Source organism: Choristoneura fumiferana, chromosome Z (assembly GCF_025370935.1).
Source record: "Choristoneura fumiferana chromosome Z, NRCan_CFum_1, whole genome shotgun sequence".
NCBI lineage: Eukaryota > Metazoa > Arthropoda > Insecta > Lepidoptera > Tortricidae > Choristoneura > Choristoneura fumiferana.
The window spans coordinates 33,130,023-33,155,078 of NC_133472.1; the positions used below are offsets into that span (position 1 = coordinate 33,130,023).

At 39.6% G+C, this 25,056-nt stretch overlaps 1 protein-coding gene across 2 annotated transcripts in view; it reads left to right on the top strand.

Annotated features, from left to right (window-relative positions):
- Nucleotides 1-42: 42 nt before the first annotated feature.
- The window catches only part of Neurl4 (neuralized E3 ubiquitin protein ligase 4), a 34,916-nt gene continuing 9,902 nt past the window's right edge, over nucleotides 43-25,056 (top strand). Inside the window, exons 1-26 of one of the 2 annotated variants that reach the window (XM_074097543.1) lie at nucleotides 43-582; nucleotides 1,175-1,276; nucleotides 1,750-1,863; nucleotides 2,159-2,320; nucleotides 2,471-2,606; nucleotides 4,456-4,522; nucleotides 4,602-4,734; nucleotides 5,219-5,374; nucleotides 6,590-6,730; nucleotides 9,111-9,198; nucleotides 9,342-9,444; nucleotides 9,943-10,119; nucleotides 10,200-10,290; nucleotides 10,372-10,489; nucleotides 10,646-10,754; nucleotides 11,979-12,172; nucleotides 12,796-12,981; nucleotides 13,855-13,979; nucleotides 14,550-14,662; nucleotides 16,126-16,258; nucleotides 16,647-16,788; nucleotides 17,996-18,174; nucleotides 18,585-19,050; nucleotides 19,413-19,495; nucleotides 22,940-23,092; nucleotides 24,635-24,820. In XM_074097543.1, the coding sequence (XP_073953644.1) occupies nucleotides 430-582; nucleotides 1,175-1,276; nucleotides 1,750-1,863; nucleotides 2,159-2,320; nucleotides 2,471-2,606; nucleotides 4,456-4,522; nucleotides 4,602-4,734; nucleotides 5,219-5,374; nucleotides 6,590-6,730; nucleotides 9,111-9,198; nucleotides 9,342-9,444; nucleotides 9,943-10,119; nucleotides 10,200-10,290; nucleotides 10,372-10,489; nucleotides 10,646-10,754; nucleotides 11,979-12,172; nucleotides 12,796-12,981; nucleotides 13,855-13,979; nucleotides 14,550-14,662; nucleotides 16,126-16,258; nucleotides 16,647-16,788; nucleotides 17,996-18,174; nucleotides 18,585-19,050; nucleotides 19,413-19,495; nucleotides 22,940-23,092; nucleotides 24,635-24,820 (3,810 nt within the window). In that variant the 5' untranslated portion in view covers nucleotides 43-429. The remainder of the gene's footprint in view (nucleotides 583-1,174; nucleotides 1,277-1,749; nucleotides 1,864-2,158; nucleotides 2,321-2,470; nucleotides 2,607-4,455; nucleotides 4,523-4,601; nucleotides 4,735-5,218; nucleotides 5,375-6,589; nucleotides 6,731-9,110; nucleotides 9,199-9,341; nucleotides 9,445-9,942; nucleotides 10,120-10,199; nucleotides 10,291-10,371; nucleotides 10,490-10,645; nucleotides 10,755-11,978; nucleotides 12,173-12,795; nucleotides 12,982-13,854; nucleotides 13,980-14,549; nucleotides 14,663-16,125; nucleotides 16,259-16,646; nucleotides 16,789-17,995; nucleotides 18,175-18,584; nucleotides 19,051-19,412; nucleotides 19,496-22,939; nucleotides 23,093-24,634; nucleotides 24,821-25,056) is intronic. The other variant, XM_074097551.1, reaches the window with a different exon arrangement.

A 25,056-nucleotide genomic window follows, 5' to 3' on the forward strand; every position in this document is an offset into this window, starting at 1 on the left:
CTTTTAGCCGGCTATTAGAAGAATAAATTAAAAAAAATTAAGTCATTTGTCATTGTCAAACAGAAATTTTCATCGTGACTGTAATTTTCTTTTGCCTTCCTTTTAATTTCGAAAATTATAAAATAAAACTAGTGGTGTTTCTGTCAAATGGGTTAGGACAGGATTTGGTGTAATGTACTCATACGTGTGTTTCTTCACAAATGGTTGCACTGGCCTGTAATGAATGCCAAAGGTCTCGAAAGTAATTAACTAACACCCCACTACCATGGCTATAGATTGTGGAGTCGGGATTGCGGCAATAAATAAACGTGTAAATAAGTGAAATAGATAATGAAGTTCGGCTGTGAAGTGTTTACTATGACTTTACGTACATTAACATTTTAAATAATAAAGTTACACTATGTACGGGTAGACGAGAGTTAGCAAACAATGAGATTCCATAGAAGGTGTGGTGACAGGGTCACACTGTTAAATGATAATACAACGGCTGTGAGGAATTTTGTTGAGTTCAATCATGGCTTGATACTTAGTGCAGAACCCTTAAAGGATGATGTTATGTTTGAAGTGTGTATTGATAGAAAGGTTGGTTTTTGTTTCATTATCCTTTCTACTTGAAATTATGATGAGATAAGGGTGAAGCTCAAAAAGTGAGACCTTTAACATCAGTTGTTTAAAATAGTTGGAAACATTTGGTTGTGCGACAGATAGCCAACCATACAGTAATGGGTATTTTTTTGTATCACAACAGTGCTTTGTCCGGTCAGTTATTTGTATGGTTAACTGTATGTTAGAATGCTCCAACTGATTGAATTCCTCCCCTATCCATGTAGGCTGCTTTGCTAATAATATTAAACTGGTAAGCTCACAGTATAGTCACAGATTGCATCACAACATGAATTACAATATCAGTCAGAAATCAATCAGAAAACAAGATTATGCTACAGCTTTTCATTCTATAGTTCTTTTCACCAATCATTAATAAATTTTATGTGCCAGATAAATGTGTTGCCTTTTCTGTTTATTTGGCCTAAACAAAAAGAGATAGCATCACATACATCAGTAATATGGTGTAGAGATTTTGCACAATGTTTTCTTTGTGTTTGCATTATCATGTTGTGGCTATTTAGTAAAAATAATTATTGGCATTGAACAATAAACTATATTCATGTATTAGGTCAATGTTTGGAATGGAAGCCTTGAAATTGGAGTTACAACATTGGACCCGGAGTTCATGGAGCTACCAGCCACTGCAACTAAACTACGCAACACAGCCTGGGTAAAACAACCTCCATTTTGTGCATGAGTTACACAACTGGCAGCGTGGTGAGCATTTTCTCCTAGTTTTAGCCACACAGCGGTTACTTGACACACACACAAAGAATAGAGAAAATCCTCACCACCAGCTGTGCTTTTTGTGGCCAAACCAGTATCTTAGGTATAGGTAGTAGCGGGCTGTTTTCTGCAACTCAACATCTGGGTGTGCCTATTATGCATGATTACACTGTAGGCACTATTCATGCCAGCCTAGCTCCAGAGAAAGCCTAGCAGAGACCCTTCATGTTGCAAATGACTTCCTGCAGTGACCCCGGTGATCCGAGGTGTAGTGCCTGGAACTAGTATCTTACTTTGTCTATATCTGTAAAACCATTAAAAGCTTTTTTCTTAATGTTAAGTAAATTACTGAATGTTAACTGATCATGCCAAAATTATGAAAATGAAGCAACTGTCAAAATACTACCAATTTTTTAGATAATGTCTGGCAGTTCAATAGTGAAAGATGGAGTAACTCTAGTAAATTCCTATGGACCAGAATTAGACACACTCAGCGAAGGCGACTGTGTTGGTGTTATGAGAACAGCAAAGGTAACAGTTATTTTACTTGGTATCTTATACTACTTGTATGCAGTCTACATTACAACTACACCTTTATTTTCATATACTTATGTACCTTGCTTGCTGGATTCTTCTCAACAGAGATTTATCTGATCAGTGGTAGATTTTTTGACATTCATATGTGCTTGTAATAGCCTAAATTGATTAAAAATATTTTGACTGATTTTAACATAAAACATACAGCCAATCATGTTGCTGGTGGCTGGCTTCCAGTTTGCAGCTTTAATGATATTGTAACTAATTTATTGTTATTTTCTGTTCACAGGCCGAGTTAATGTTCTATGTTAACAGTAGATGCCTGGGTGTAGCAGCCAAAGATTTACCTCCAAAATTATTTGCGGTCATAGATCTGTATGGGCAGTGCGTTCAAACATCCATCACGCATGTGCATGGTATGAGATCAATTATGGAAAGCAGCTTAGATCAGGTATAAAAAGGCGGTTTTTTTAAACAAAAATTAAACAAGCTGCAACCAACTTAAATAATGAATTTGGAAGTTGATTTTTGATATAAATCTTCTTCATGCTATAGTTTTTGTATGAAAATAAATGATATGTAATTATGTTTTTTTTTGCAGATTGAAGAAGATCCAAACAACGATGATACTGTTACCACAACTGACATAGATGTAGTTGCTGTACCAGCTGAATCATCATTTCCTAAACCTCAGGATGTCTTTGTCCCAATTACAACTGAAGGTGCTTGTGCTTTAGGTAAACCAAAATATTTTACTTTATTCATGATTCATAATTCTTTTTTAGGGTTCCGTAGCCAAAATGGCAAAAACGGAACCTGTATAGTTTCGCCATGTCTGTCTGTCTGTTCGTCCGCGGCTCTGCTCAGGAACTCTAGATGCTAGAAAGCAGTAATTTTGCCATTTATATATATGCAAACTATGCCGACAAAATCGTACAACAAAAAATTAAAAAAAAAATTACAATTCCATAAACGTAAAGTGGGGGTGATTTTTTTTCTCATCCAACCTTGTAGTGTGGAGTAGCGTTGGATAGGTCGTTTAAAACCATTAGGGGTTTGCTAAAACGATTTTTCGATTCAGTGATTGGTTTGCAAAATATTCAAGTTTAAAGTGCCAATTTTCATTAAAATTGAGCGCCCCCCCCTCTCTAAAATCTAAACCAGTGGGTGAAAAAAAATTAAAAAATTCAGGATGGTAGTAAGTTTATTAAACTTACAAGAAAAACTATAACGGTTAAGTTTTCTTGAGAATTATTAGTAGTTTAAGAGTAAAAAGCAGCGTAAGGTATAAAACATACCTAAACTTGGAATATTCCGTACAGAATACGAAATCCTTAGAAAAATATTACTTAATTTTTTCGTAATGGCTACGGAACCCTATTTCGGGCGTGTCCGCCACGCTCTTGCCCGGTTTTTCGATCTGGGCACATCCCACTTAATTGTTTTTTGCATTTAATGAGAGTTGTACTATCACCTTTGTGTATAGGTTGTAATAAGATTGAATACCTTATTCATGTTCTTTTGGAATGTGATCAGAATAAAGGCATCAGAGACAGGTATTTGAATGGTATGGACTTGTTCAATGGAGGTGTAAATGTAATTCTAAGTTGACCGCCTTCAGAAGAAGCGATGCTGATTTACAGACTTATATTGGACAGGCCTTTGCATCCGGAGACGTGGTTTCAGTGCAAGGGAGAGCGTAATATATGTAGTGTGGTGTATATATCTGAGGTTCCCCATGAGGCTGACATAGTCACATTTGGTGTGCTAAAGCCTCGTTAAAATATCAGATTAAAAATAATATCTTTTATTGCTTGAAATAATGTTACAATATTTCATCATTCTAATTTCCTAAAGCGGAAAGTATTAAACTAAAAGATACATACATAGTGCCAAATGAAAAGTACGTTAAGAGAGAACAGTGCATAGGTGAGGCTGTTAGAAGTGCCCCTCGTCGTGTGCATCGCTACAGTTTATGGACACAAGTACTTACAAGCAAACTAGTAGAGATACGCACACGCACAGGACGAGTCATAGTTTTACCCAGCCTCACTTTGTGTTTCTGTCTTTGTTTGGTCTGAGATTTTATTAATCTAGAAAGAAAGTAAACCTTGTGCTCAGTGGCATAGCTAGGTAACTATTAAGTCCAGATTAACGAAAACACATGTTTAGAAGTTAATTGTATATTATATTCAGCTTGGTAGCTGTACACCAAAGTAAGAATGCCATCACAATCTACAACTACCTACTTTCATCCACTTTATTATTTAATAAAGTTGCGAAGTATCCCACCTTACATTGACTGTATATGCCAGTAACCAAAGGCCCAAGAGCAAAAAATTAACTAGGGCCCCAACTAAACTATTTAAAATCGTTTGTTCCGTATTCGTCGTGTTCCGAATTCTATGTACTCCAGATTTGCACTGCCCCGCACTGCCCCGTCTAGCCCTCCGGTGGCTACGCCACAGCTTGTGCTACATCATTGGCAATTTTTGGAAGCATTTTATTCCTACTATATGAAACCTAAATCTAGGCAGATCGCTGCCCCTCCTTTTGAGGTTACATTAATATCGTTTCTTTTTACAGTAGTACAGGATCGATTACGCTTCCATCCAAGATGTGGGATACTCGTTAAGTTGTCAGCCAACAATAAGTAAGTAACTGACCATTGTTACCAGTCCTTGGGGTATTTAGAACTAAATTTACTTATAAATGTTTCACTATTCCAATAGATCAGCAGAGAGAGCGAGGCCTTTGGATGATTACAATAACGGTGTGGTGATGACTCATCGGCCGCTTTATGACAACGAACTCTTTGAAATTCGTATTGATAGGCTTGTGGATAAATGGAGTGGTAGTATCGAGGTAATAACAAGCACGAGAAGGCCAGAAAGCCTTCCTAGGCGACGGACTGGACGCCAGCGGGTAGCGGGGGGAAGGGGGCAGCGAGACGGGCGAGTGTTTTCTTCATTCCGCGGCCAAGATGCTCGCCACGCAGTGGGTACCTACTTAGCAGCTCATGCAATGATTAGAGCAAACTCACACCGCGCTGCTGCCGGCTGGCATCCAGGTGGCGGCCTTAAATAATTGTTTATGCACCAACTAATCTAATTTTATGATTTAGTTTTTGCCCATTTTGCAAATTTTGATAAATATGTTTGTTAATATTATTCTTCATCTAAAATGGAGTTATACTCGTATTACTACAGTTCACAAAAAAAAAATTGTTGCATTTATTTCATGTTTTCAAGTAAAACTATTTTTTTTTATATTCATTTTTACTGATGGACCACAATTGGCCCTTATTCTGATTAGTATTTAGTGGGCTAAAACCAAAACCTTATTGCAGGTTGGCGTGACATCTCATAATCCAGCAACAATAAGATTTCCATCTACAATGACTAATATGGATTCTGGGACCATCATGATGTCTGGTTGTAAAGTGCTGTTAAACGGGCATGGAATGTGCATGGAGTATGGTAACTTCAACCTAGACGAACTGAGAGTATGTACTGGTTTGACTTATTATTAAGATTCCGTACCTCAAAAAGAGAATGCAGCCCTTGTAGCTTTTATTTAACTTGCCCTATTCGTTGTGTCTGCAAGTTCATTTTGATCCCAGTGGTCGAATTAACTTGAAATTTAGTATACATTATGTAAACTCACAAGTTAGTCAAAGTCAAAACTAAACAGTGAAGTACTTCCCACTGCAGTGCCGGTTTTATCACTTCCAGCGCCCTGGGCGAGATTTCCACGGCGCCCCCAACTTTTGGAAATTTTCTAGAAAGTAGGTATAGGCGTCGCTCAATGAGCGAAAGTATAAAAAGGGTGCCTAGCGCCCCCTTTAAGTACGGCGCCTGAGCGGTCGCCCCACCGCGCCCTACCCTAACGCCGCTATTGTCCCACTGACCTGAAATCGTTTATGAAATTTGGCAGAACGTAGATTGGAACTTATATCACTTTATAAAACCTTTTGGATTGTATCTTTTCAATTGAAGTTATGTTTGTCTTTTATTTAGTCCGACTGTTAAACTGATGCGAGTTTTTTAGGGTTCCGTAGCCAAAATGGCAAAAACGGAAACCTTACAGTTTCGCCATGTTGTCTGTCTGTCCGTCCGCGGCTTTGCTCAGGGACTATCAATGCTAGAAAGCTGTAATTTTGCACGAATGTAAACTATGCCGAAAAAATGGTATAATAAATATTTCAAAAAACATTTTTTTAGAGTACCTCCCATAGACGTAAAGTGGGGGTGATTTTGTTTAATCTCATTCCACCTTGTAGTGTGGGGTATCGTTAGATAGGTCTTTTAAAACCGTTAGGGGGTTGCTCAAACGATTCCGATTCAGTGATCTGTTTGCAAAATATTCAACTTTAAAGTGCAGATTTTCATTAATATCGAGCGTCTCCCCCCTCTAAAATCTAAACCGGTGGGTGGAAAAATTTGAAAAAATTCAGGATGGTAGTAAGTATATCAAACTTACAAGGAAAACTATAACCGTTAAGTTTTCTTGAGAATTATTAGTACTTTATGAGTAAATAGCAGCCAAGGTATAAAATATACCTAAACTTGGAAATATTACTTTTTTTTTCGTAATGGCTACGGAACCCTATTTCGGGCGTGTCCGACACACTCTTGGCCGGTTTTTTAACTTCAGTTATGTTATAATATTTATATTTATTCTTATTCTGCTTATTTACTTTCAATATTTTGCCTTATAGGAAGGTGACACGGTTGGAATGATGCGAAAAAGCAATGGGAAACTGCATTATTTTATAAACGGCTTGGACCAAGGAATAGCCACAGATAAAGTTGAGCAACATGTTTGGGGAGTCGTTGATCTGTACGGAATGACTGTGAAGGTTTGTATCGAAATTAAGTTATTATTTTACATGTAAACCTTACTAATATTATAAGTGCGAAAGTAAGTTTTCACGACACTGCTCGAAAATGTGGCCATAGATAACCTAAATCCAGTACCCAAAACTGCCTATGTATGTACATTTAACAGCAGACTCATTTATGGCTCGCAAAACACGACAACAATGTAACACATTACGAAATAGGTCGTATCAATATATGTATTTCATAATACGATACGACTTTTTAGAATATAATTTCTGAATTTCATTCCTGACGTGCTGAAACGACAATTGTACCAATCAAAAGTAATCGTCTGCTGCATGTGAAATTAAATTAACCAATGAGAATGCATCCATGACTTTTAAGAGGTATTTTTTTTTCTTATTCGCATAATATGCATAATATGCTTTAATTTTTTTAAGTATGAAAAAACGCCACAGCATCGCAGCAGGTCGGACATGACGAGGATGACGTTTGATTTTTAGGGTTCCGGAGCCAAAATGGCAAAAACGGAATATAGTTTCGCCATGTCTGTCTGTCTGTCTGTCCGTCCGTTCGCGACTTTGCTCAGGGACTATCAATGCTAGAAAGCTGTAATTTTGCACGGATATATATGTAAATTATGCCGACAAAATGGTACAATACAAAACTCTGAAAAAAAAAACCCGTAGACGTAAAGTGGGGGTGATTTTGTTTAATCTCATCCCACCTTGTAGTGTGGGGTATCGCTGGATAGGTCTTTTAAACCATTAGGGGTTCGCTAAGACGATTTTTCGATTCAGTGATTTGTTTGCAAAATATTGAACTTTAAAAGTGCAAATTTTCATGAAAATTGAGCGTCCCCCCCCCCTCTAAAATCTAAACCGGTGGGTGGAAAAATTTGAAAAAAATCAGGATACTTACTTACTGTATATCAAACTTTCAAGGAAAACTATAACGGCTAAGTTTGCTTGAGAATTATTAGTAGTTAAAGAGTAAAAAGCAGCGTAAGGTATAAAATATACCTAAACTTTTAAGATTCCGTATAAAATATGAAACCCTTAGAAAAATATTACTTAATTTTTTCGTTTTTGCTACGGAACCCTATTTTGGGCGTGTCCGACACGCTCTTGGCCGGTTTTTTAAGTATGTGGTTTTGCGTACTGACCACTAAGAATGGATTCGGTAAAAAACTAAAATCGGCGGGAGGGGTGACACTATTTACCGGCCCAAACGCCCATACAAACTCGTGTCAAACTGGCATGAGTTTCTATGAGCGTGTATAAGAAAAATCGGGTCGGTATTTCCATGTCGGTATTATCCGGGCCGGTAAAGAGTGTCACACGGCATGAGCAACGGCAGTCATTGGATTCTTATTGTTTGCTTTGTGTTTTTTTTCTACTGGATGACAAACGAGCAAGTGGGACTCCTGATGGTTAGAGATCATCACCGCCCATAGACACCTGCAACACCAGGGGGATTGCAGATGCGTTGCCACCCTAGAGGCTTAAGATGGGATACCTCATGTGCCAGTAATTTCATCGGCTGTCTTACTCTCCACACTGAAACACAACAGTGCAAGCACTGGTATGTCACGGCATGATTAGCGAGCAAGATGATGGTAGCAATCCGGGCGGACCTTGCACAAGGTCCTACCACCTGCAATTTCCTCGCAGTGATCGTGAAAAGCACAATGTTTAGTTTCGGCCAAAAGTGCAATAGATGAACTCGTATTATCGAAGGCCTCCCCTTCGGGTCGGCCTTCAAACTAACTCGTTCATCTATTGCTTACTTTCAAACCTCTACAACAATGTACTATTGTTTGTTTTGCTTTTACGTCTTCTATTGAATCGATTGCAGTAAAAATTTGCATGCATCATATTAAAAAATTAAACTAAAAATGATTTATTAATATTTTATAATGTTGCCCGATAACCCGAAAAAGTTAGTTGCTCCCGAGGGCGCGCGATATACGAATTCTTTAGAGACGAAGTCGCGGGCAACAGCCTTATTACAAGGGAATATGAATGAGAGGGAAAAATTGTACATACTTTCGTAAAATTGGTTTGGTTGGCGAAAAAATCATATTGACTTAATGAAACGCTTCGGCGAGATATTGTCGAATGAAAGAAAGTCATGCAATCTACCTGTTTCTGTTTTGGTTGTTGCGTTGATTGAATGTAATTTTAGATTTGAGTAAAGAGAGAAGAGCATAGATGTTCTCATGTAAGTGAATGTGAAATTAATGGGAATGGAAAGATGATATTTAAACCTGCACTCTAAGTAGGCATGTATGTAAGTTGATGCATATATTATTTGATTTTATGAAATAAAGAAACAGCAGCCGATATCCGCAAATAAAAACGCAATTTTATTTCATACTTTCATTTTTGGTTTCAGGTCACGATAGTAGACCCGTGCGAAGATATTGATACGAATATTAGCACCGCACCTGTCGAGCGCAGTACTCCCGAAATACCTGTTTTAAGTAAGCAATTTATTCTTATTTAACAGATTGCAACACAACGGGCATGCGATTTTTGTGCGGTATACTACCTATGTCATCAAGTAAAGCGCTACCCGCTTCATTGTAACTACGAAAATTTGAAATACTATTTTTTTCTCCTGCAGGCAGGATAAGACAAAGATTAGACGAAGATAGCCTTTTATTTCATACGCTGCGTGATTCGAATGTTATTATTATTAATGATGGTAAGACTGCTCATAGGCCTAAGTAAGTACCATTTTTTTTCTAATGCATTCAGCCTTTGTGTTCCTCTTATAGGTCGATCCACAAGGCGTCACACTAATGAATTAAACGAAAGTAAAACCACTTGTGTTAGTATTGTTTTTATACAGTGGCTCCTAAAATGTTGTAAACAAATAGGTACAAAATTGTTCTAATGACATAATTCTGCCCTTCTAGGCTAAATGGCGGTAAGTATCTAAAAAAACACTTGAGTTATTTATACCATGTGATGCAGAATGTCTTAAGCTACACAATAGTATTCATAACTCAAAACTGTCTCTTTGAGATACCACCTTTTGTGATAGGAAGGTAGAATTATCTGTATTCAATCATTTTGTAATGCACATAAATATATTATATTTTATCATTCACTCGTTCAATTCATTCGTGCCTGCTGTTGTGAATTGACGTGTACTTAATTGCATACTTAAATTTTTCCAGTCGCTGAAACGAAAAATAATATAAAAACTATTTTTATTTCAGTGCTTTCGAATACTTCAATAACGGGATAGTGATGACGAACCGCACACTGAGAACAAACGAACTATTTCAAGTGCGGCTCGACTTGGTTATCCCAAAGTGGGCCGGAAGCATTGAAGTTGGGGTCACGCAGCATTCTTCAAACGATTTACAATTTCCATTCAAGATGAGCAACGCAAAGTATTTACTTTTACCATCGATTTACTTTGCATAGATCTAAAACGAAAACGTTAAATATTAATCGAGTATCTCATTTGTAGATCTGGCACTTGGGCAATGACCGGAGAAGATGTTATACAAAACGGAACCATCATTATACCTCAATATGTTAGAAATCTCAACAGACTTGTGGTAAGGATGCATTCTTATTTAACTATCTGTATATATGTATTTCATAAATCTGTGCTAATTGGTCTCGCGTATGTTTCATAGGAAGGGGATAGCGTGGGAGTGATGCGGAAGGACATGGGCATCCTTCATTTTTTTGTCAACGGCGTGGATCAAGGACCGGCGGCATTTAACGTACCGGAACATGTTTTCGGCGTTGTTGGTAGGTATCAGTTGGATATATTAGTAGTGCAGAGCTTACATTTGGCGAGACAATAAATGAAAGAGTATGCTACGTTCGTTTCCAATGTGTGCGCGAGAACTCTATTCAGTAGTCATCTACTTAGTAGTTCGAACCGGCAATGTTTTTTTTTTCTAGATCTGTACGGGCGTGTGGCGCAAGCGACAATCGTCGAAGCCTACATCCCGCCGGCCGTTTATTCACCCGAGTCGCCTGTGTCCACGGAATCAAACGCCACCATCTATCCGTAAGTGTAATCATGTTAACATTCTTCTATAGTCGATTCGACTCGTATGTGAAAATGATATCTGATGTTGAATGTCTATGGTTGAATTAACTAATCGTGCATAATGCTATTGTTCTTTATTATTGTAACGTGGCCAGTAGTGGAAAAAAACGTTGTGGTACTCGCAAAATTTTCACAAATTGTAGCCAATGCCTCTCCTATATAATTGTCTTTTGTACATTGAGAACTCCACGCATTTACATCATAAATTTCTAATATTCCTTTGCAAAAAAAGTTCATGGTAAATTACACACAATCCGAATAACTCGGAACCGTGATCCCAAGTGCGATAGACAAGGCAGAGGCCTTATTATAATTCAATTTTCTTAAAAACTTCCTTTCATTTTCTTCCTTAAAGACTTAGTTTCATTGGTCGATACGAGAGATTTCCATAAGGCATGCCATAGGGCCCGCATTCGGATAACCGTTTGCCGTTTTCATTAGTCGATGGGGCCCGCATGCGGGGTACGAGAGATTTGCATAACGCATGCCATAGGGCCTGCATTCGGGGTTCACTAATCGTTTAACTGCCTACGGGAAGCCACCGCACGCTGTATGTCGACCGGGTTATCGACTCATAAGTTTCAGTTGTCGTTTTACCGCCTACAGGGAGAACCCGCATGCTGCATATCGATCGCTTTATCGACCAATGAAACTGAGACTGACTGACTGACTCCGAAATTCGAAAGTCGGTGCCGGAACGACACGAACTTCAATTTTCGAATTTCATAGTAGCCCCGCTGAGCCTTAATGTTTCTCATCAAGAAGAGACGTGCGAGAGAAAAAATCACTTATAATTATTTTCCTAGCCTTGCTCAGCTCTGTCTCTGGTAGAAATGGGTTTATACTAAAAAAAATTAGCATTAGAATTAGAAAGAAGGTAAGCGATTTTGACGTGTCTTTTTATTGAAAAACATTTTTGAAAAATAAGACTTGATCGTTTACGTGCTTTTGGTATCATAAGTAATAGTTACTGTTTTTGTTTTAAACGTTTATCAATAAAAGATTCGTTAAGATTGTTTACCCTTTACCTAATGCTAAAAAAAACGAAGTATAGTGGAGCAAGATTTTACTAAACGATTGCAAAATACGTACAAGAGATGTGAGCAAGGAATAAATTTTAGGCTGCGTTTCCACCAGACCAGACCGGACCAGAGGTTCGAATATAGTAAGTTACATTTACAGCGAGATGTGCTTCCACCGGCTGCACGGGCGGAACGCACGGCTCAGCCGCAGCCGGCTGACCGCGTCGCGCGCCACTGTCTACTCGGAGTTCAACGATGCGGTGCTGTTCAGCTCGCGGCCGCTGCGCGAGTGCGACATGTTCGAGCTGCGCATTGACAAAATGGTCGACTGCTGGATCGGGAGCCTCGAGATCGGTGATTGCAGCTTACTATCTCTAGCTTTATCTTACTATCTCGTTTACCCTCTCTTACTAGATCTATAATCCACCCCCCTTTGAAAGCGACACATGTTTAGGGGGGCCAGGCGATTTGACACACGGACATGTGTTTACTGCCTGTCTAATCGCTGTAATAAAAAGTCTTCGTAGATAAATAAACTATTTCATTACAATTTTTTCATAATTATGACAAATGATCAAAAGCAGTGTGACGTAATTTAAATGACCCCTTAAGGCGGGTTTATGATTCGCCGTGCACGCCATAACTAGCCGTTCACGGGGTAACCGTTGGCTTTCTTACAAAATACGTAGAAATGCACTGTCTGTCTACGGTAATACAGAAGCGGCATGATTTTATATTGGTAATGTATAAATTTGACTATTTATCTAACGCGTACCTCAACAACTTCTAACCGTCGGAGAGCGTCTCTTTATATTTCCATACCACGCGTTCAGTCAGATGCCGCGTACAGGGCGATGCTGTAGTAGACAAAGGCGTTGCCATGGGCGACGCGATTTTCTGTTTTCTCGTACGCAAACTGTTGCTTCTCTGTTCTACGTGCACGATTATTCTTGCTTAAAACGATATATTTTCACCAGGCGTCACAGCCATACGTCCAGACGATCTGGAAGCGAACGGCGGCGTGGGCGCCATAGCGGGCACGGCCACCGACCTTAACTGGGACACGTACATACTGAGCGGCGCCGCCATGATGAAAGACGGCGAGTGCGTGCGCAGCGGGTATCCGCTCGATCTGGACACACTCACCGTGGGCAGCAGAGTTGGTCAGTAATCCTACTTCCCACTAATACATATAACAAATGCGAAAGTTTGTAAGTCTGTTTGTTTGTTTATTTGTTACTTCATCACGTCAAAACCGCTGAACCAATTTAGATGAAATTCGGTATACAGATAGTTTGAGTTCCGGGCATTGCTTGTACGTAGGACAGTTTTTATCCCGGAAAATTTAATAGTTCCAGGGGAAAAGTGAAAACCGAATTCTACGTGGACAGAGTCGCGGGTAACAGGCTAGTAATATTATAAATGTGAAAGTCTGTCAAGATGTTTGGATGTTTGTTACTCAATTACGTCTAAACCGCTGAACCGATTTAGATGAAATTCGATATACAGACATTTTGAGGCCCGAGGAAGGACAGGATAGTTTTTATTCCGGAAAATTGCATAGTTCCCGCGGGATAGCGATAAACGTATACTACGCGGACGGAGTCGCGGGCAACATCTAGTATGTTAATAAGTGAAAACCTGTGCAATTCTGTGTTTATGATGAAAGCTGGGTTTCCATATTGTGCGGTAAACTATTGAACATTGGCTTACGTGCAGATGCGCGAAAGAGGCATGTCCGCCTGGGCAATGTTGGAGGGGTGTGCCGCGAATGACTTAGCTTTTTATTACCACTCTAAATAGTTCGTGTTGACAAAACTTTTGTGTTCTTCTGTCATAATAATAACAACCAGCGAGGACACATTTCGATATCGAGAGAGCACGGTGCGGTGCGGTGCCGTCACAGACCGTCCGAACTTTAGTGTTACTACACTATTATTTATTCTGTGCTTTAGTGTGCACTGGTACTCGTTCGATTGTAGACAGTTAAAGGTTTGTGACTATGCTATGGTTGAGTCTGGCCCGTTTACTTGCAGGTATGATGTGGCACGCGGACCGCAGTCTCCACTATTACCTGGACGGCATGGACATGGGCAAGGCATGGTACGTGCCGCATCTTAACATCTATGCGGTTGTCGACTTATATGGACAGTGTACGCAGGTATGTTTATTACAGGATCATTCTAGAGGCAATTTCACAGTCCTTCAAGTATTCATCATCGCGTTGGGCCTTAAATATTTTTATCTACGCCCATATAGTAAATCCTCAATTATGCGTTCAAAAACCGCGCGATCGCGCCGCGACCATGTGCAGCAGCAGGTCGTCGCGCGCGCAGCTCGTGGGGCAGACATACCTACCTAGTTAGAGTTAATGCAGGTCATTCTCAATGGTTCGCGGAACACATGATAGAGGATTTAATATATGGATATAGATAAAATATTGTATGCAACTGTACGTAATTAGGCCTTAAAACACTCATGTGACCCTATTATGAAACTCGGCTACGCCTCGTAAAATACTATTACCTTATGTAAATAATTATTGGGATGACATGGGGGAGGCCCTTGCCCAGCAGTGGGGCATCAATCCAGGCTAGATAATAATAATAATAATAATAATAATATTTAATAAATATTCTGATACACAACTTTTATTTATGTAACCTTTTTGTTTTTCCTTTTTGTACAATAAAGAGTATAAACAAACAAACAAACAAACAAACTATTGCAGGTTACAATTTTACAAAATGAAGAAAGAGCTTTTAACTACAATGGATGCACTAATTCGGATAATTCGCTGCTGAGCAATTCTAGGGCTCTGTCGTCACCGCCGCCACCGTACTGGTAAGTACACGTGCATAAAGACTTACCTGGCTTTAACTTGAGTCCGACATAATAGCTAAGCACAGAAACAAACCGGTTAAGTATCACTATTATTGTAAAAGGTGATCTACTGCCTAACCTTACCTGTCGTTTTGTGTTTCACATTATTATTCATATCTACTGTCTTGTTATTTATTTGTCAGATACGAGTATCGAATAGGTCACGTTTTCAACACGCTTCATGTGATTCACTTGGTTCTATACCTAGTGCCATCCACGAAGTCGCGTGATTTTGACAAAATTAACCATTACTGACATTGTAATAAGAACCACGGCACGCGTCATCGTGAATGACTCTACATATAACGTAGTAACTAGAATAAAACAAATCTTGAAAGCTCATTTTCCAAGTCATCAGAATCAGAATCGTTTTTTTGCTAGAATACAGTATTGATGGTGTTACAATCTTCTTGTCCATTGTATCCAGCCTGCATGCAGGCGTGTAAATTACCAAAGCACTATAGCTTTAACCCCGCATTAGAAAGCTATTTGCCGTTTGCTAAATGCCGTCTTGCTAACTATATATCGATGCTTATGCTTGAACTTGAATAAAGTAAAACACAAAATTAATCAGATGTAAACACGATTCTTGTCACCATGACAAGACAATGCAATAAATAAATGGCTTAGACTTAGAGCTTGAAAAATAGTTACGGTAAAGATTTGAAAGGACAACGTTCGCTCACACAACGCCATCTATTGAGAGCCGAGGTACGTCACCGTTCTTGGACTGGACAGTGCCCTCTATTCTTGTTGAAACTTAAAATATTATCCCACGGGGACGCATTACCGGGATATCAAGTATCCTATGTCCCAATGCAGATCTTTGTCTATCTGTAGGCCAAGTTTCATGTATATCCGTTCAGCCGTTATTGCGTGATTGAGTAACAAACATCCAAACTTCCAAACATCCAATCCTCTTCACAAACTTTCACATTTATAATATTAGTAGGATTAAACAATCATATGTCATACATGTGAATAGCTCGAGTTAAAATGCGTTATTATCAAGTAAAGTCAACAAGAACAATGTGTTGCTTAGTTGTTGGATATGTGTATATTCATTGACCATGTCGTAAATACAAACTGAGACATGGATGCACAGAAAAACCAGAAAAAGAGACCAGCAGGGAATCAAACCCAGGTCCTCAGCAATGCGTGCTGCGTGCTATAACTCCTACACCACTGCTGGAGCAGTGCTGGATCTGGGTTCGATTCCCAGTGCTGGTCTCTTTTTCTGGTTTTTCTGTGCATCCATGTCTCAGTTTGTTTTTTCGATATGGTTTCACGGCATACCCGTTAAAGTAACAAATTTGGAGTTGAAATAAAAAATACAAAAAGACTCCAAAAAAACAATTATATTCACTAACTTTTTACGCCATATCAACTAGTTTTCACGAACAAAATAAATTAATTTTCCGTAGGAGCTTCTCCGAGTACTGTGGGGAGAACATCTGCATAATGCACGACTATTCGTTCGCGCGGAGACTTACACCCGACCCCATGGCTGCGTTGGTTTTCAGCGCAGCCCACCTGGCCGTAGGAGAAATCTTCGAGGTGACGTATCTCTATAGAATAAGGCAAGATTTTATGCTTTGTCTGTACATTAGAGGAACATTATAAGCATTTAAGCGTTATTCCTTGGTACTTTTTAGCTTTATTGATTTGGACATGCTCTTGCTTTCAAATCTGTTCCACTTGACGTGTCGTGTGTATGCTTATAAAGTTAGGGATTGAAGGGACTAACGGCTTTGAGAGTAGAATAAAAACCGTGCATAGGGCCGTTTCTCCTGAAGAAAACGGTTTAGCCGTAATACCCTCCGTTCCGCCTGGTTGTGCTTTTATTACTAGTTTATAAGTTGCCTCTATATTTATTTACGACTGCTGTTGTGACGGCACTGCAATACTAGAAGACCAGAGCTTAACACAATCGACGATATTCCAGGTTAAAATAGTGGAGTGCAAATCCGGATACGCGGGCAGCTTCCGCATGGGCGTCACGGATGTCAATATTTTGAACGTCCACGTCAACCGCAGCCTGCCGCCTTCCGTGTCTCTCCTCCCGCATTACACTGCCTACATAGATGGTATAAGTAAATTTTGTACTATTTGTATATGTATGTATGTAAATACTTTATTGTACATAAAACACACAAAAAGAAAACAACAAAACAAAAGAGTACAAAGGCGAACTTATCCCTAAAAGGGATCTTTTCAAGCTATTTATTATGGATTTCAAAAATAAAATATCTCGCAGTTGGAATGGCCAAAATTGCAAGCAGCCCGAATAGTTAGAGACGCGTTAGTTAGATATGTCATCTAAAATACAACTCTTCGGAGTTAGTTTAAACAAGCATTGCCATACTTTTCTTTACTGACGTCAAGTAAAAAAATTAGGTATACTGTGGGTGGGAATCCCATTGTTGCGACGCCATGCCACAAGTAGGTACTTATCTGACAGATTAAAGGCCACACCGCTGCTTAAAAAGGTGACGGTACGGAGTCTCAGTGACGTGCCGTAAACGTTAGGTCTTTACCGAACAAAAGTCGTGACGCTTACGGCACGTCACTGCGATTCCGCACCGTTTGCGTATTTTAAGCAGCGTTGTGGAAAGCATGCCAAAAAACGGTGCGCATACGATGAGTCACTGCGATTCCGAACCGTCACAGTTTTTTAAGCAGCGGTATGGCCGCTCCTTAATTTTATGCCTTTTCATTTTTAGTAATGGTTAATGGTTGTTGCAATAAAATACAAAATTGTTTTTACACATGAAGTTTTTTTTTAATTTTATTTTGAAACGGGCATCGTACACATGAAGTTGAGTGTATCTATGGGCCCCCGGCGATTGAGCCAATAGTGGCGACCTCATTAGAACGATTAGTGGCCACCACAAGTTTCTCCACTAATTTTGAAGATGAAGATGAAGATTGATTTATTTGCCAACATGAACAATATAGGATAGGCACACAGAATACAAATAAACAATAAACTAATAAAAAATGCGTTTGCCAGTCCCTTGCACTGTGTGGCAAAAGGAACAGGGGTATTTTGTATAGTATCGACGCACACCGAGCGTTTGTGTGGCCGCGTCCGAGCCACAAGCTGCGAAATCTCGCACGCACTTAAGACCACAGTCGATGCATTCCAGCTTCAAGTGGCATCCGCTGGTGGCCCCATCCAGCCACCAGTAGCTGCCACTGGCGGCGGCGAATGGTCTGACTAAGCCACTGGTGGTTCCGTTTAGTGTAGGCGAATGGTGGCCTGTACCTGCAATGACCTGCATATTGTTACAGGTAAATACATGAAATACTCCCGCTACTCGGACAAGGAGCACGAGCTGCGTTCGTTCGTGCCATCGTTCGACTGGCTGCGCGCCGGGGACCGCGTCGGCCTCAAGAAAACAGTCGACGGCCGGGTGCTCGTCTATTATAACTCGGAGCTGCTTGAGTATGCCTTCGAGAATGTTCCCGACGTAAGTAAGATGACTGCCAAAACAAACTTTTTCCGCCCTTACACTACTATTATGAAGAGGAAAGATTTGTATTTTTTTGTTTGTAGCGAATAAACTCAAAAACAACTGGACCAATTTCAAAAATTCTTTCACCATTAGAATGCTAAAGTGAACGTGAGTAGGCTACATTTATTACTTGAGGCCAGCCCCGGTTTCACACCGAGAGACCGTAGAAATATCGAAATAAAAAGTAGCCTACGTGTTATTCCGAACCAAAACACAAATTATGTTAGATTAGATCACAAACATCAACGTATAAACGTCAATAAAAATAAAAAGTAATGGTATTGATGTACATTTATCATTTATCAACCCCATAACGTTAAATTTGAATTATCTGTTGACACCAAAGTTTTTTTTACGATTTACAGAAAGTATACGTGGTCATGGAGATTTTCGGCCACGTGACAAAAATCCAAGCTATTTCAAAAGGCGCTAACGTTGGCTCTACGTTGCCACAGCACACAATCCCAAATGACGAGTGCGTTAAACAACCTTTGAGTAATGCCGAGAAGAACGCTAACAACGCGCTGGTAGCTCAGTCGTCGCAGAACAATGCTTCTAACGAATCAGTGGAGACCCGCGTGGAAGTCACAGACACAGACGCTAGCGAGCCTTCGAATCATACTAACGAAGTTATCTCTACATCTAACGTTGAGTTCTCGACGTACTGTGCGAGTGCTTTGGCCGCTAGTAATGACACTTTGACCGTGCCGACTGAGACCAATTCTACATCCACTATGACGGTTGTTAGTGCTGACTCCCGCCGCCGCCGGAACCCGCTGCCTTACACATTCCATTACGTTCACGGGAAGAACATTAGGCTTTGTAGTTCAGGTGAGTGGCATGGTGAAATAATTACGGACATTCAACTTTTTCATCATCATCAGAATGAGAGGGCTTGGGTTGTAGTTCCCACGCAGACCCAGTGTGGATTAGAAACTTCACACCATTGAAAGGTCGTAAATTTCAAATCTTTATTTTATACATACATTCCGAAATTCATGTACAAGTCGATTCACAAGAGCGGGCACGAATGGATTGAATGAGTGAATGACAGTATCTGTGTGTTACCTATTTGAATACACTTCTCACATAATGCGTCTGTCATTTTTCTAAAAAATGTCTAAGTAACATGACTTGTTCAATCCATTCGTCGCTCTTGTGAATCGAACTGTATATTTTTTATTGAATTACAGATACTGTAGCGATGCGCACATCGGGATACAAAGACGGGATAGCAATAGTCAGCCAGCCGCTGCGAAGGGGGCATAATTTCAGGGTAAGCTAACGGTCACTATTTATTCGCAGAATATTATAAAACGTGTCAATATATTAAGTAATTCCTACTTTAGTTGTTTTCTGTAAATGCTGCGACGAAATAATTAAATAACAAAATATGGATTATACTAAAGTATGTGTATACATATAAGTAAGCTTTAGCGTTCATCTTTACAATCAGCAAAAGTTATAGTGACTTTATGATCGTTTCAATGTATACGTAGGTCAATTGAATGGCTTAAGCGATGTATTAATAATTACAGCACCAATACGACAAAATACGACAAAATACGATGTAACAACATTATTCACTAAATCTGTTTGTATACATTAGTAAATAGAGTCTGGCTAGCTAATGAAAGATGAACCTGTCTGTTTTCTTATACTGTTTGGCCTGTTTGCCCATGACATTTGAATAATGTTGCCACTCAAATAATAGCTGGGTTCAGCTTTCATTAGCCAAACTATATACAAGTTGCCTTTATTGTTTTGTGTATTGGCGATGCTTCTACAGTTCATTGTACAGTCAGCAGCAGACTGTGCAGTTGTGATGCTCAACATCTAAACTCTCTCTTATTACTTTGGCAGTAGAGTCGTACGTATAGGTAATTTTGAGCACCGTAACCGCTCATCCGCTTCTGCTGCTGACTGTTCTTACTTTGTATTGGTTATATCTTTTTGCTTGCTGAACTGCTGAACCCATTTTTTATTTTTTATGTTCCAATCCAATATTCCAACCATATTCATTTTTAATATTTGTATAGGTAATGGTAATAAATATTGATATTGATTCCATAATGATATCCATTGATTTTTTGATGGTTTAAATACTCAAATTGCTCACTTGCGAAATGATTTGCTTGTCATGATGTATATAGTAATAACTACACGGTAAGCTTGTACATATGTTTAGTATGACTTCGCTGCTAAAATTTTGGACAGATATGGCACTACGCCATAATTTTGTATCCCTTAATCACTTATCGCTGTATCCGGCTTAAGCTAAGTTTGTGTTAGCAATAAATAAAGCAACCGATGCTGGAGACTTATTTACATAAAGTCGCAATTTAGAAAATTGACGACAATATGTAGTAAGCGCAAATAAGCTACAGCAATTAAAAGTAGTGTTTATCTTAAGATCGCGAGGCGAATCATCTACATAATAATGAGTGTTCAATTTTTATACAATGTGATTTTGTTATTTTTTAACCCCGACGCTAAAAGAGGGGTGTTATAAGTTTGGCCGCTTTATGTGTCTGTGTGTCTGTCTGTGGCACTGTAGCTCTTAAACGGGTGAACCGATTTGAATGCGGTTTTTTATTTGAAAGCAGGTTTTCTAGCGGTGGGTTTTAGACATGTTTCATCAAAATTGGCATACCCGTTTTTGAGGTATTGAACTTTGAAGTGACAATGTCAGGGGTTATCCAACTTTTTGTTGGTTAGGTTAGGTTATTTATGCAGTGAAAATGTTGTCTTACTAATATTGTAACTGCGAAAACAACTCTGTCTGTCTGTTTGTCGGTTTGCCTGTTACCTCTACACGCTTTACCGCTGGACCTATTAAGATGAACTTTAGTATGGAGATAGTTTGAGACCCTGGGGAGAACATAAGTTATTTCTAGGCTTCCGTACCTCGAAAGGAAAAAACAGAACCCTTATAGGATCACTTTGTTGTCCGTCCGTCCGTCCGTCTGTCAAGACCCTTTTTCTCAGGAACGCGTGGAGGTATCAAGCTGAAATTTATATCAAATAGTAAATACTCAGGTCTACTGTCCCTTGGAGCTGTGAAAAAATCAAACTTCAAAGCCAACGCAATCAAAAGATACCCACAGCCGTTTATGCCGCAAATTTCCACATTTTTTTTAATATTATCCCTCGCGGGATAGCGATAAGCGAATTCTTCTCAGCCATATTCGCAGACAACAACTAGTGTTGAATTAATGAATGTACTATCAGTACAACCAAATGCGTAATGCGAAATATGTAGCTTGATATTCATTTTTGGCCTAAGCTATATCGCCGTCGCTCATAAATCCCTTTTAGCATAAAATCATGACCTTATCCGAAGATAAAAAAGTTCCGAAGAAATTTCTGAAGTTCCGAGATAACCTTAGCTGGTAGCTAAATTTCGCTTAGCAACACCAACCAACACCAAGGCATGAATTAAGAAGAAGTCCTGAAGTTCATGTAGCGAAGCTACTGTTTCACTTTTTATTTTAAGCGAGATAATGCGCACACCTAATTGCAAAAGCGCGCTGCTTATAGCTTGGGCGATGGAAATATAAGTTGGTGTAGGTTAATCAACGTGCTTGTGACATTCAAGCACAAGCAAGAAATAATTAAAATGGTGGCAAATCTAACGACTGCAGTGTTATAGTAGCTTATAGTTATTATAATATTCACCTAACATTTTAATTTTCGTTCATTTCAATGTCCTAACGGATCCACACTGCTCAACCGAACATTACTCTCCTGTCGCTCATCATATAAAGAGCCTGCGTTGTTTTATTAATAGATTTAATCGCGTCTATGCACGAGCCGCGGAAATGCATGATCATGCGAATAATCTGTTATTTACACGTTTATGTACGCTTACCTGTTATATATAATATAAAGCGCGCAGTGCGAGTGTAAAACAAACTATCGCAAAAATTACTATCAATGCTAGAAGTTGGCAACATGGCCGAACCTTACAATGTTTGTTTAGTGCAATAATGTACATTCTACTGCACATCAAGTAGGTGGGTTGTCACGCAGATACTTGTTTCATTAATTGCTAAACCCATGGAACATGGCAAACAACAAACGTGCTTGAACTTACGACAATGCGTGTATTAATTAATGCTGAAAGAATTAAAATTCAGCGTTGCTGCACTGCCAAAGTCCTTAAAAAAGTGGTGATTTGACTGTTGCTTTATATAGATTTATTTCACAAATCTCTTACGAATACGCGCTTTCTGAACGCCAGTTTATTGAACATTATATTGTCGGACTTACTTTGATATTTGCAATGAGTCGAAACAAGCTTAGCTGTCTGTATGTTTTGGTAAATTAGAGGTAAGCAATGCATTGCTCTAAATTCTATCTTTGGCTGAAGAAAAAAATCCCAAACACATTATAACGCGAAATAAAACAATCTAAGGTAATGAATGGCTTAGCCACAATGAGTTCGATTTTCAGCAGCTCTATTTGTTCCAGAATTGAATGTATATACTTTTACTGTCATAAAATAGTTTTTTAAATAAAATATTTGTTTGCTCTTCATATCACTTGATGCGTCGCGTGCATTCTGTCGTTCGGTCTAATCTAACGCAGCTTGTAAAAAATATAAAGGTATGTACAGACCGCAAGTGGTGTCGCACAAGGTTGACCGGACTGCCGGGCACTGAACGCATTCAATGAATCGTCTGTAAATAGCAGGTACGATGTAAGCGCGTTGTTACAGTTCCGAGTGGACAAGGTGGGCGGCGAGTGGTCGGGTAGTATCTCGCTGGGCGCGGTGGGCGCGCTGCCGTCGGAACTGCCCCCGTGCGCCATGCACCTGGACCCGCCCGTCTGGGCCGTCACTAGCGACCTTCTGCATGACAATGGGACATTCGTGAGTACACGCTAGCCGCCGTAGTCTCTAAAGATCTCTACCCACCACCACACCATCACCGTAACAGGAACGTGCCAGGCACGGATATAACGCGCATGCATTTCACGCGACGGCGACGGTTGCTTGCTAGTGAGAATAGCCTTATACTTTTCAATTCAAAGAATAGGGGAATTTTTGCATGACACGTTCCTATTACGGTCATGGTATGATACTGTGTAGTGGGAAGAGACCTTAAAGCTCAGTTTAGACTTACAAGAGTAATGATGCAAGTTGTGTTACATTGCGAGGTCGTAATAAGTGGCTAATCAAGTGCAGCAATGTAATACTTGCATGATTTTTCTTTCTGGTCTAAATTGCTTAAGGCTGGTTTTAGTGTCGCACTGATAGTCACGCAGTTGAACTAGAGTAGAACCTCGATTATTCGAACTAATTAGGACCGAGACTAGTTCGGATGATTTAATTAAACGTGGATTTGTGTCCCTAAACCGCGCAAGCGGCCCAGAAAAGCGAATTATAATAGGCGAGGGTTGATAGTCAAGTCGAGGGTTAAACGGGTTTTGTTTTGTGAGCAAGTTAACTCTGTTATTCACTTTGATTGCGATAAAATTAAACATCCATGTTGCAAATAAATGTTAATTTACTAGCAATTTCTTTAATATGAATAGTATCTTTAACTAGTGTTTACCCGCGGCTTCGCACGTGTTAACGATTAGATTCAGCAGTTGAAGTAAAATTCCTTGATTACACTATAATCTCATGGAAATTCCCAATAATTATAACGTGATCTTCATCAACGTTGCACTAAGAACAACCATGCCAAATGTCATGATTCTAATCTCAGCAGTTGAGATTTCGAGGTTTTATTCTGATCCCGATCTACACACCAAATTTCATCCAAATCTGTACAGCTGTGTTGGCGTGAAATAGTAACAAAAACACACACACACACACACACATACAAACTTTCGCATTTGTAATACTAGTGTTTACCCGCGGCTTCGCACGCGTAAATCATTAGATACAGCAATTGAATTGAAATTCCGGGATTTTACGAAATTCCCGTGAAAATTCCCCAAAATAACATGGTGGTTTTCATTGAAATTGCATTAAAAACAACCATGTTAAATTTCATGACTAAGCCCAACGGTTGTTATTTCGAGATTTTATCCGTATCCCATAGGAATATCGGGATTAAAGTGGCCTATATGTGCTATTCCAGATGTCCAGCTATCGGCATACCAAATTTCCAGCCGTTTTAGCGTGAAGGAGTAACAAACATACACACATATTATACATATAATAAGTAGGATCAGTAGGACAACTTCTTGGAATGTACAGTCAAACAAACTGATTCATGTACAAGGACGTTTGTACTACTAATGTCATGTTGACTGCCCATACTTTTGTCAAGGAAATTATATTGAAATTTCTTATCACAATACAAGGTTCCACGCTGGGATATGGATCAATTTGTTTACTGTCAACACTATGACATAGACACACGTCCAAGAAACATCTCCATTTTCCTCTGGCGTGTCACAGAAAAAGACTCAAATGGCGTCCGCGTTCGACGAGCTGAGCGAGCAGTCCGTGCTGACGCTCCACTTCCGGTTCAACGGCGAGCTGGTGGCGGACGTGGACGGCGCGGTGCTGGGCACGGTAGGCGTGGTCCCGCGCGCCTTCAGCCACGTGTTCCCGCTCATCGACCTCTACGGGCGCGTGCACCAGGTCAATTGCCCACGCACTCATTTGTATATTTACTAGCGAGGTTCTAGCTATCAGTTGGTTAGGATTCCGTATCCGAAAGGTTTAAAGCAAGCAAAAAGCCAAAGAAGCTAAAGCTAAGGGAGCTACTACTAGGACTACAGGATGAATACTCTGTTATTTGTTTTAAAAACTTCGGTAAACATAAGAGAAAAGAAGCCACCGGAATCAGTATTTTTACAAAATCTTGTTCTAAAGAT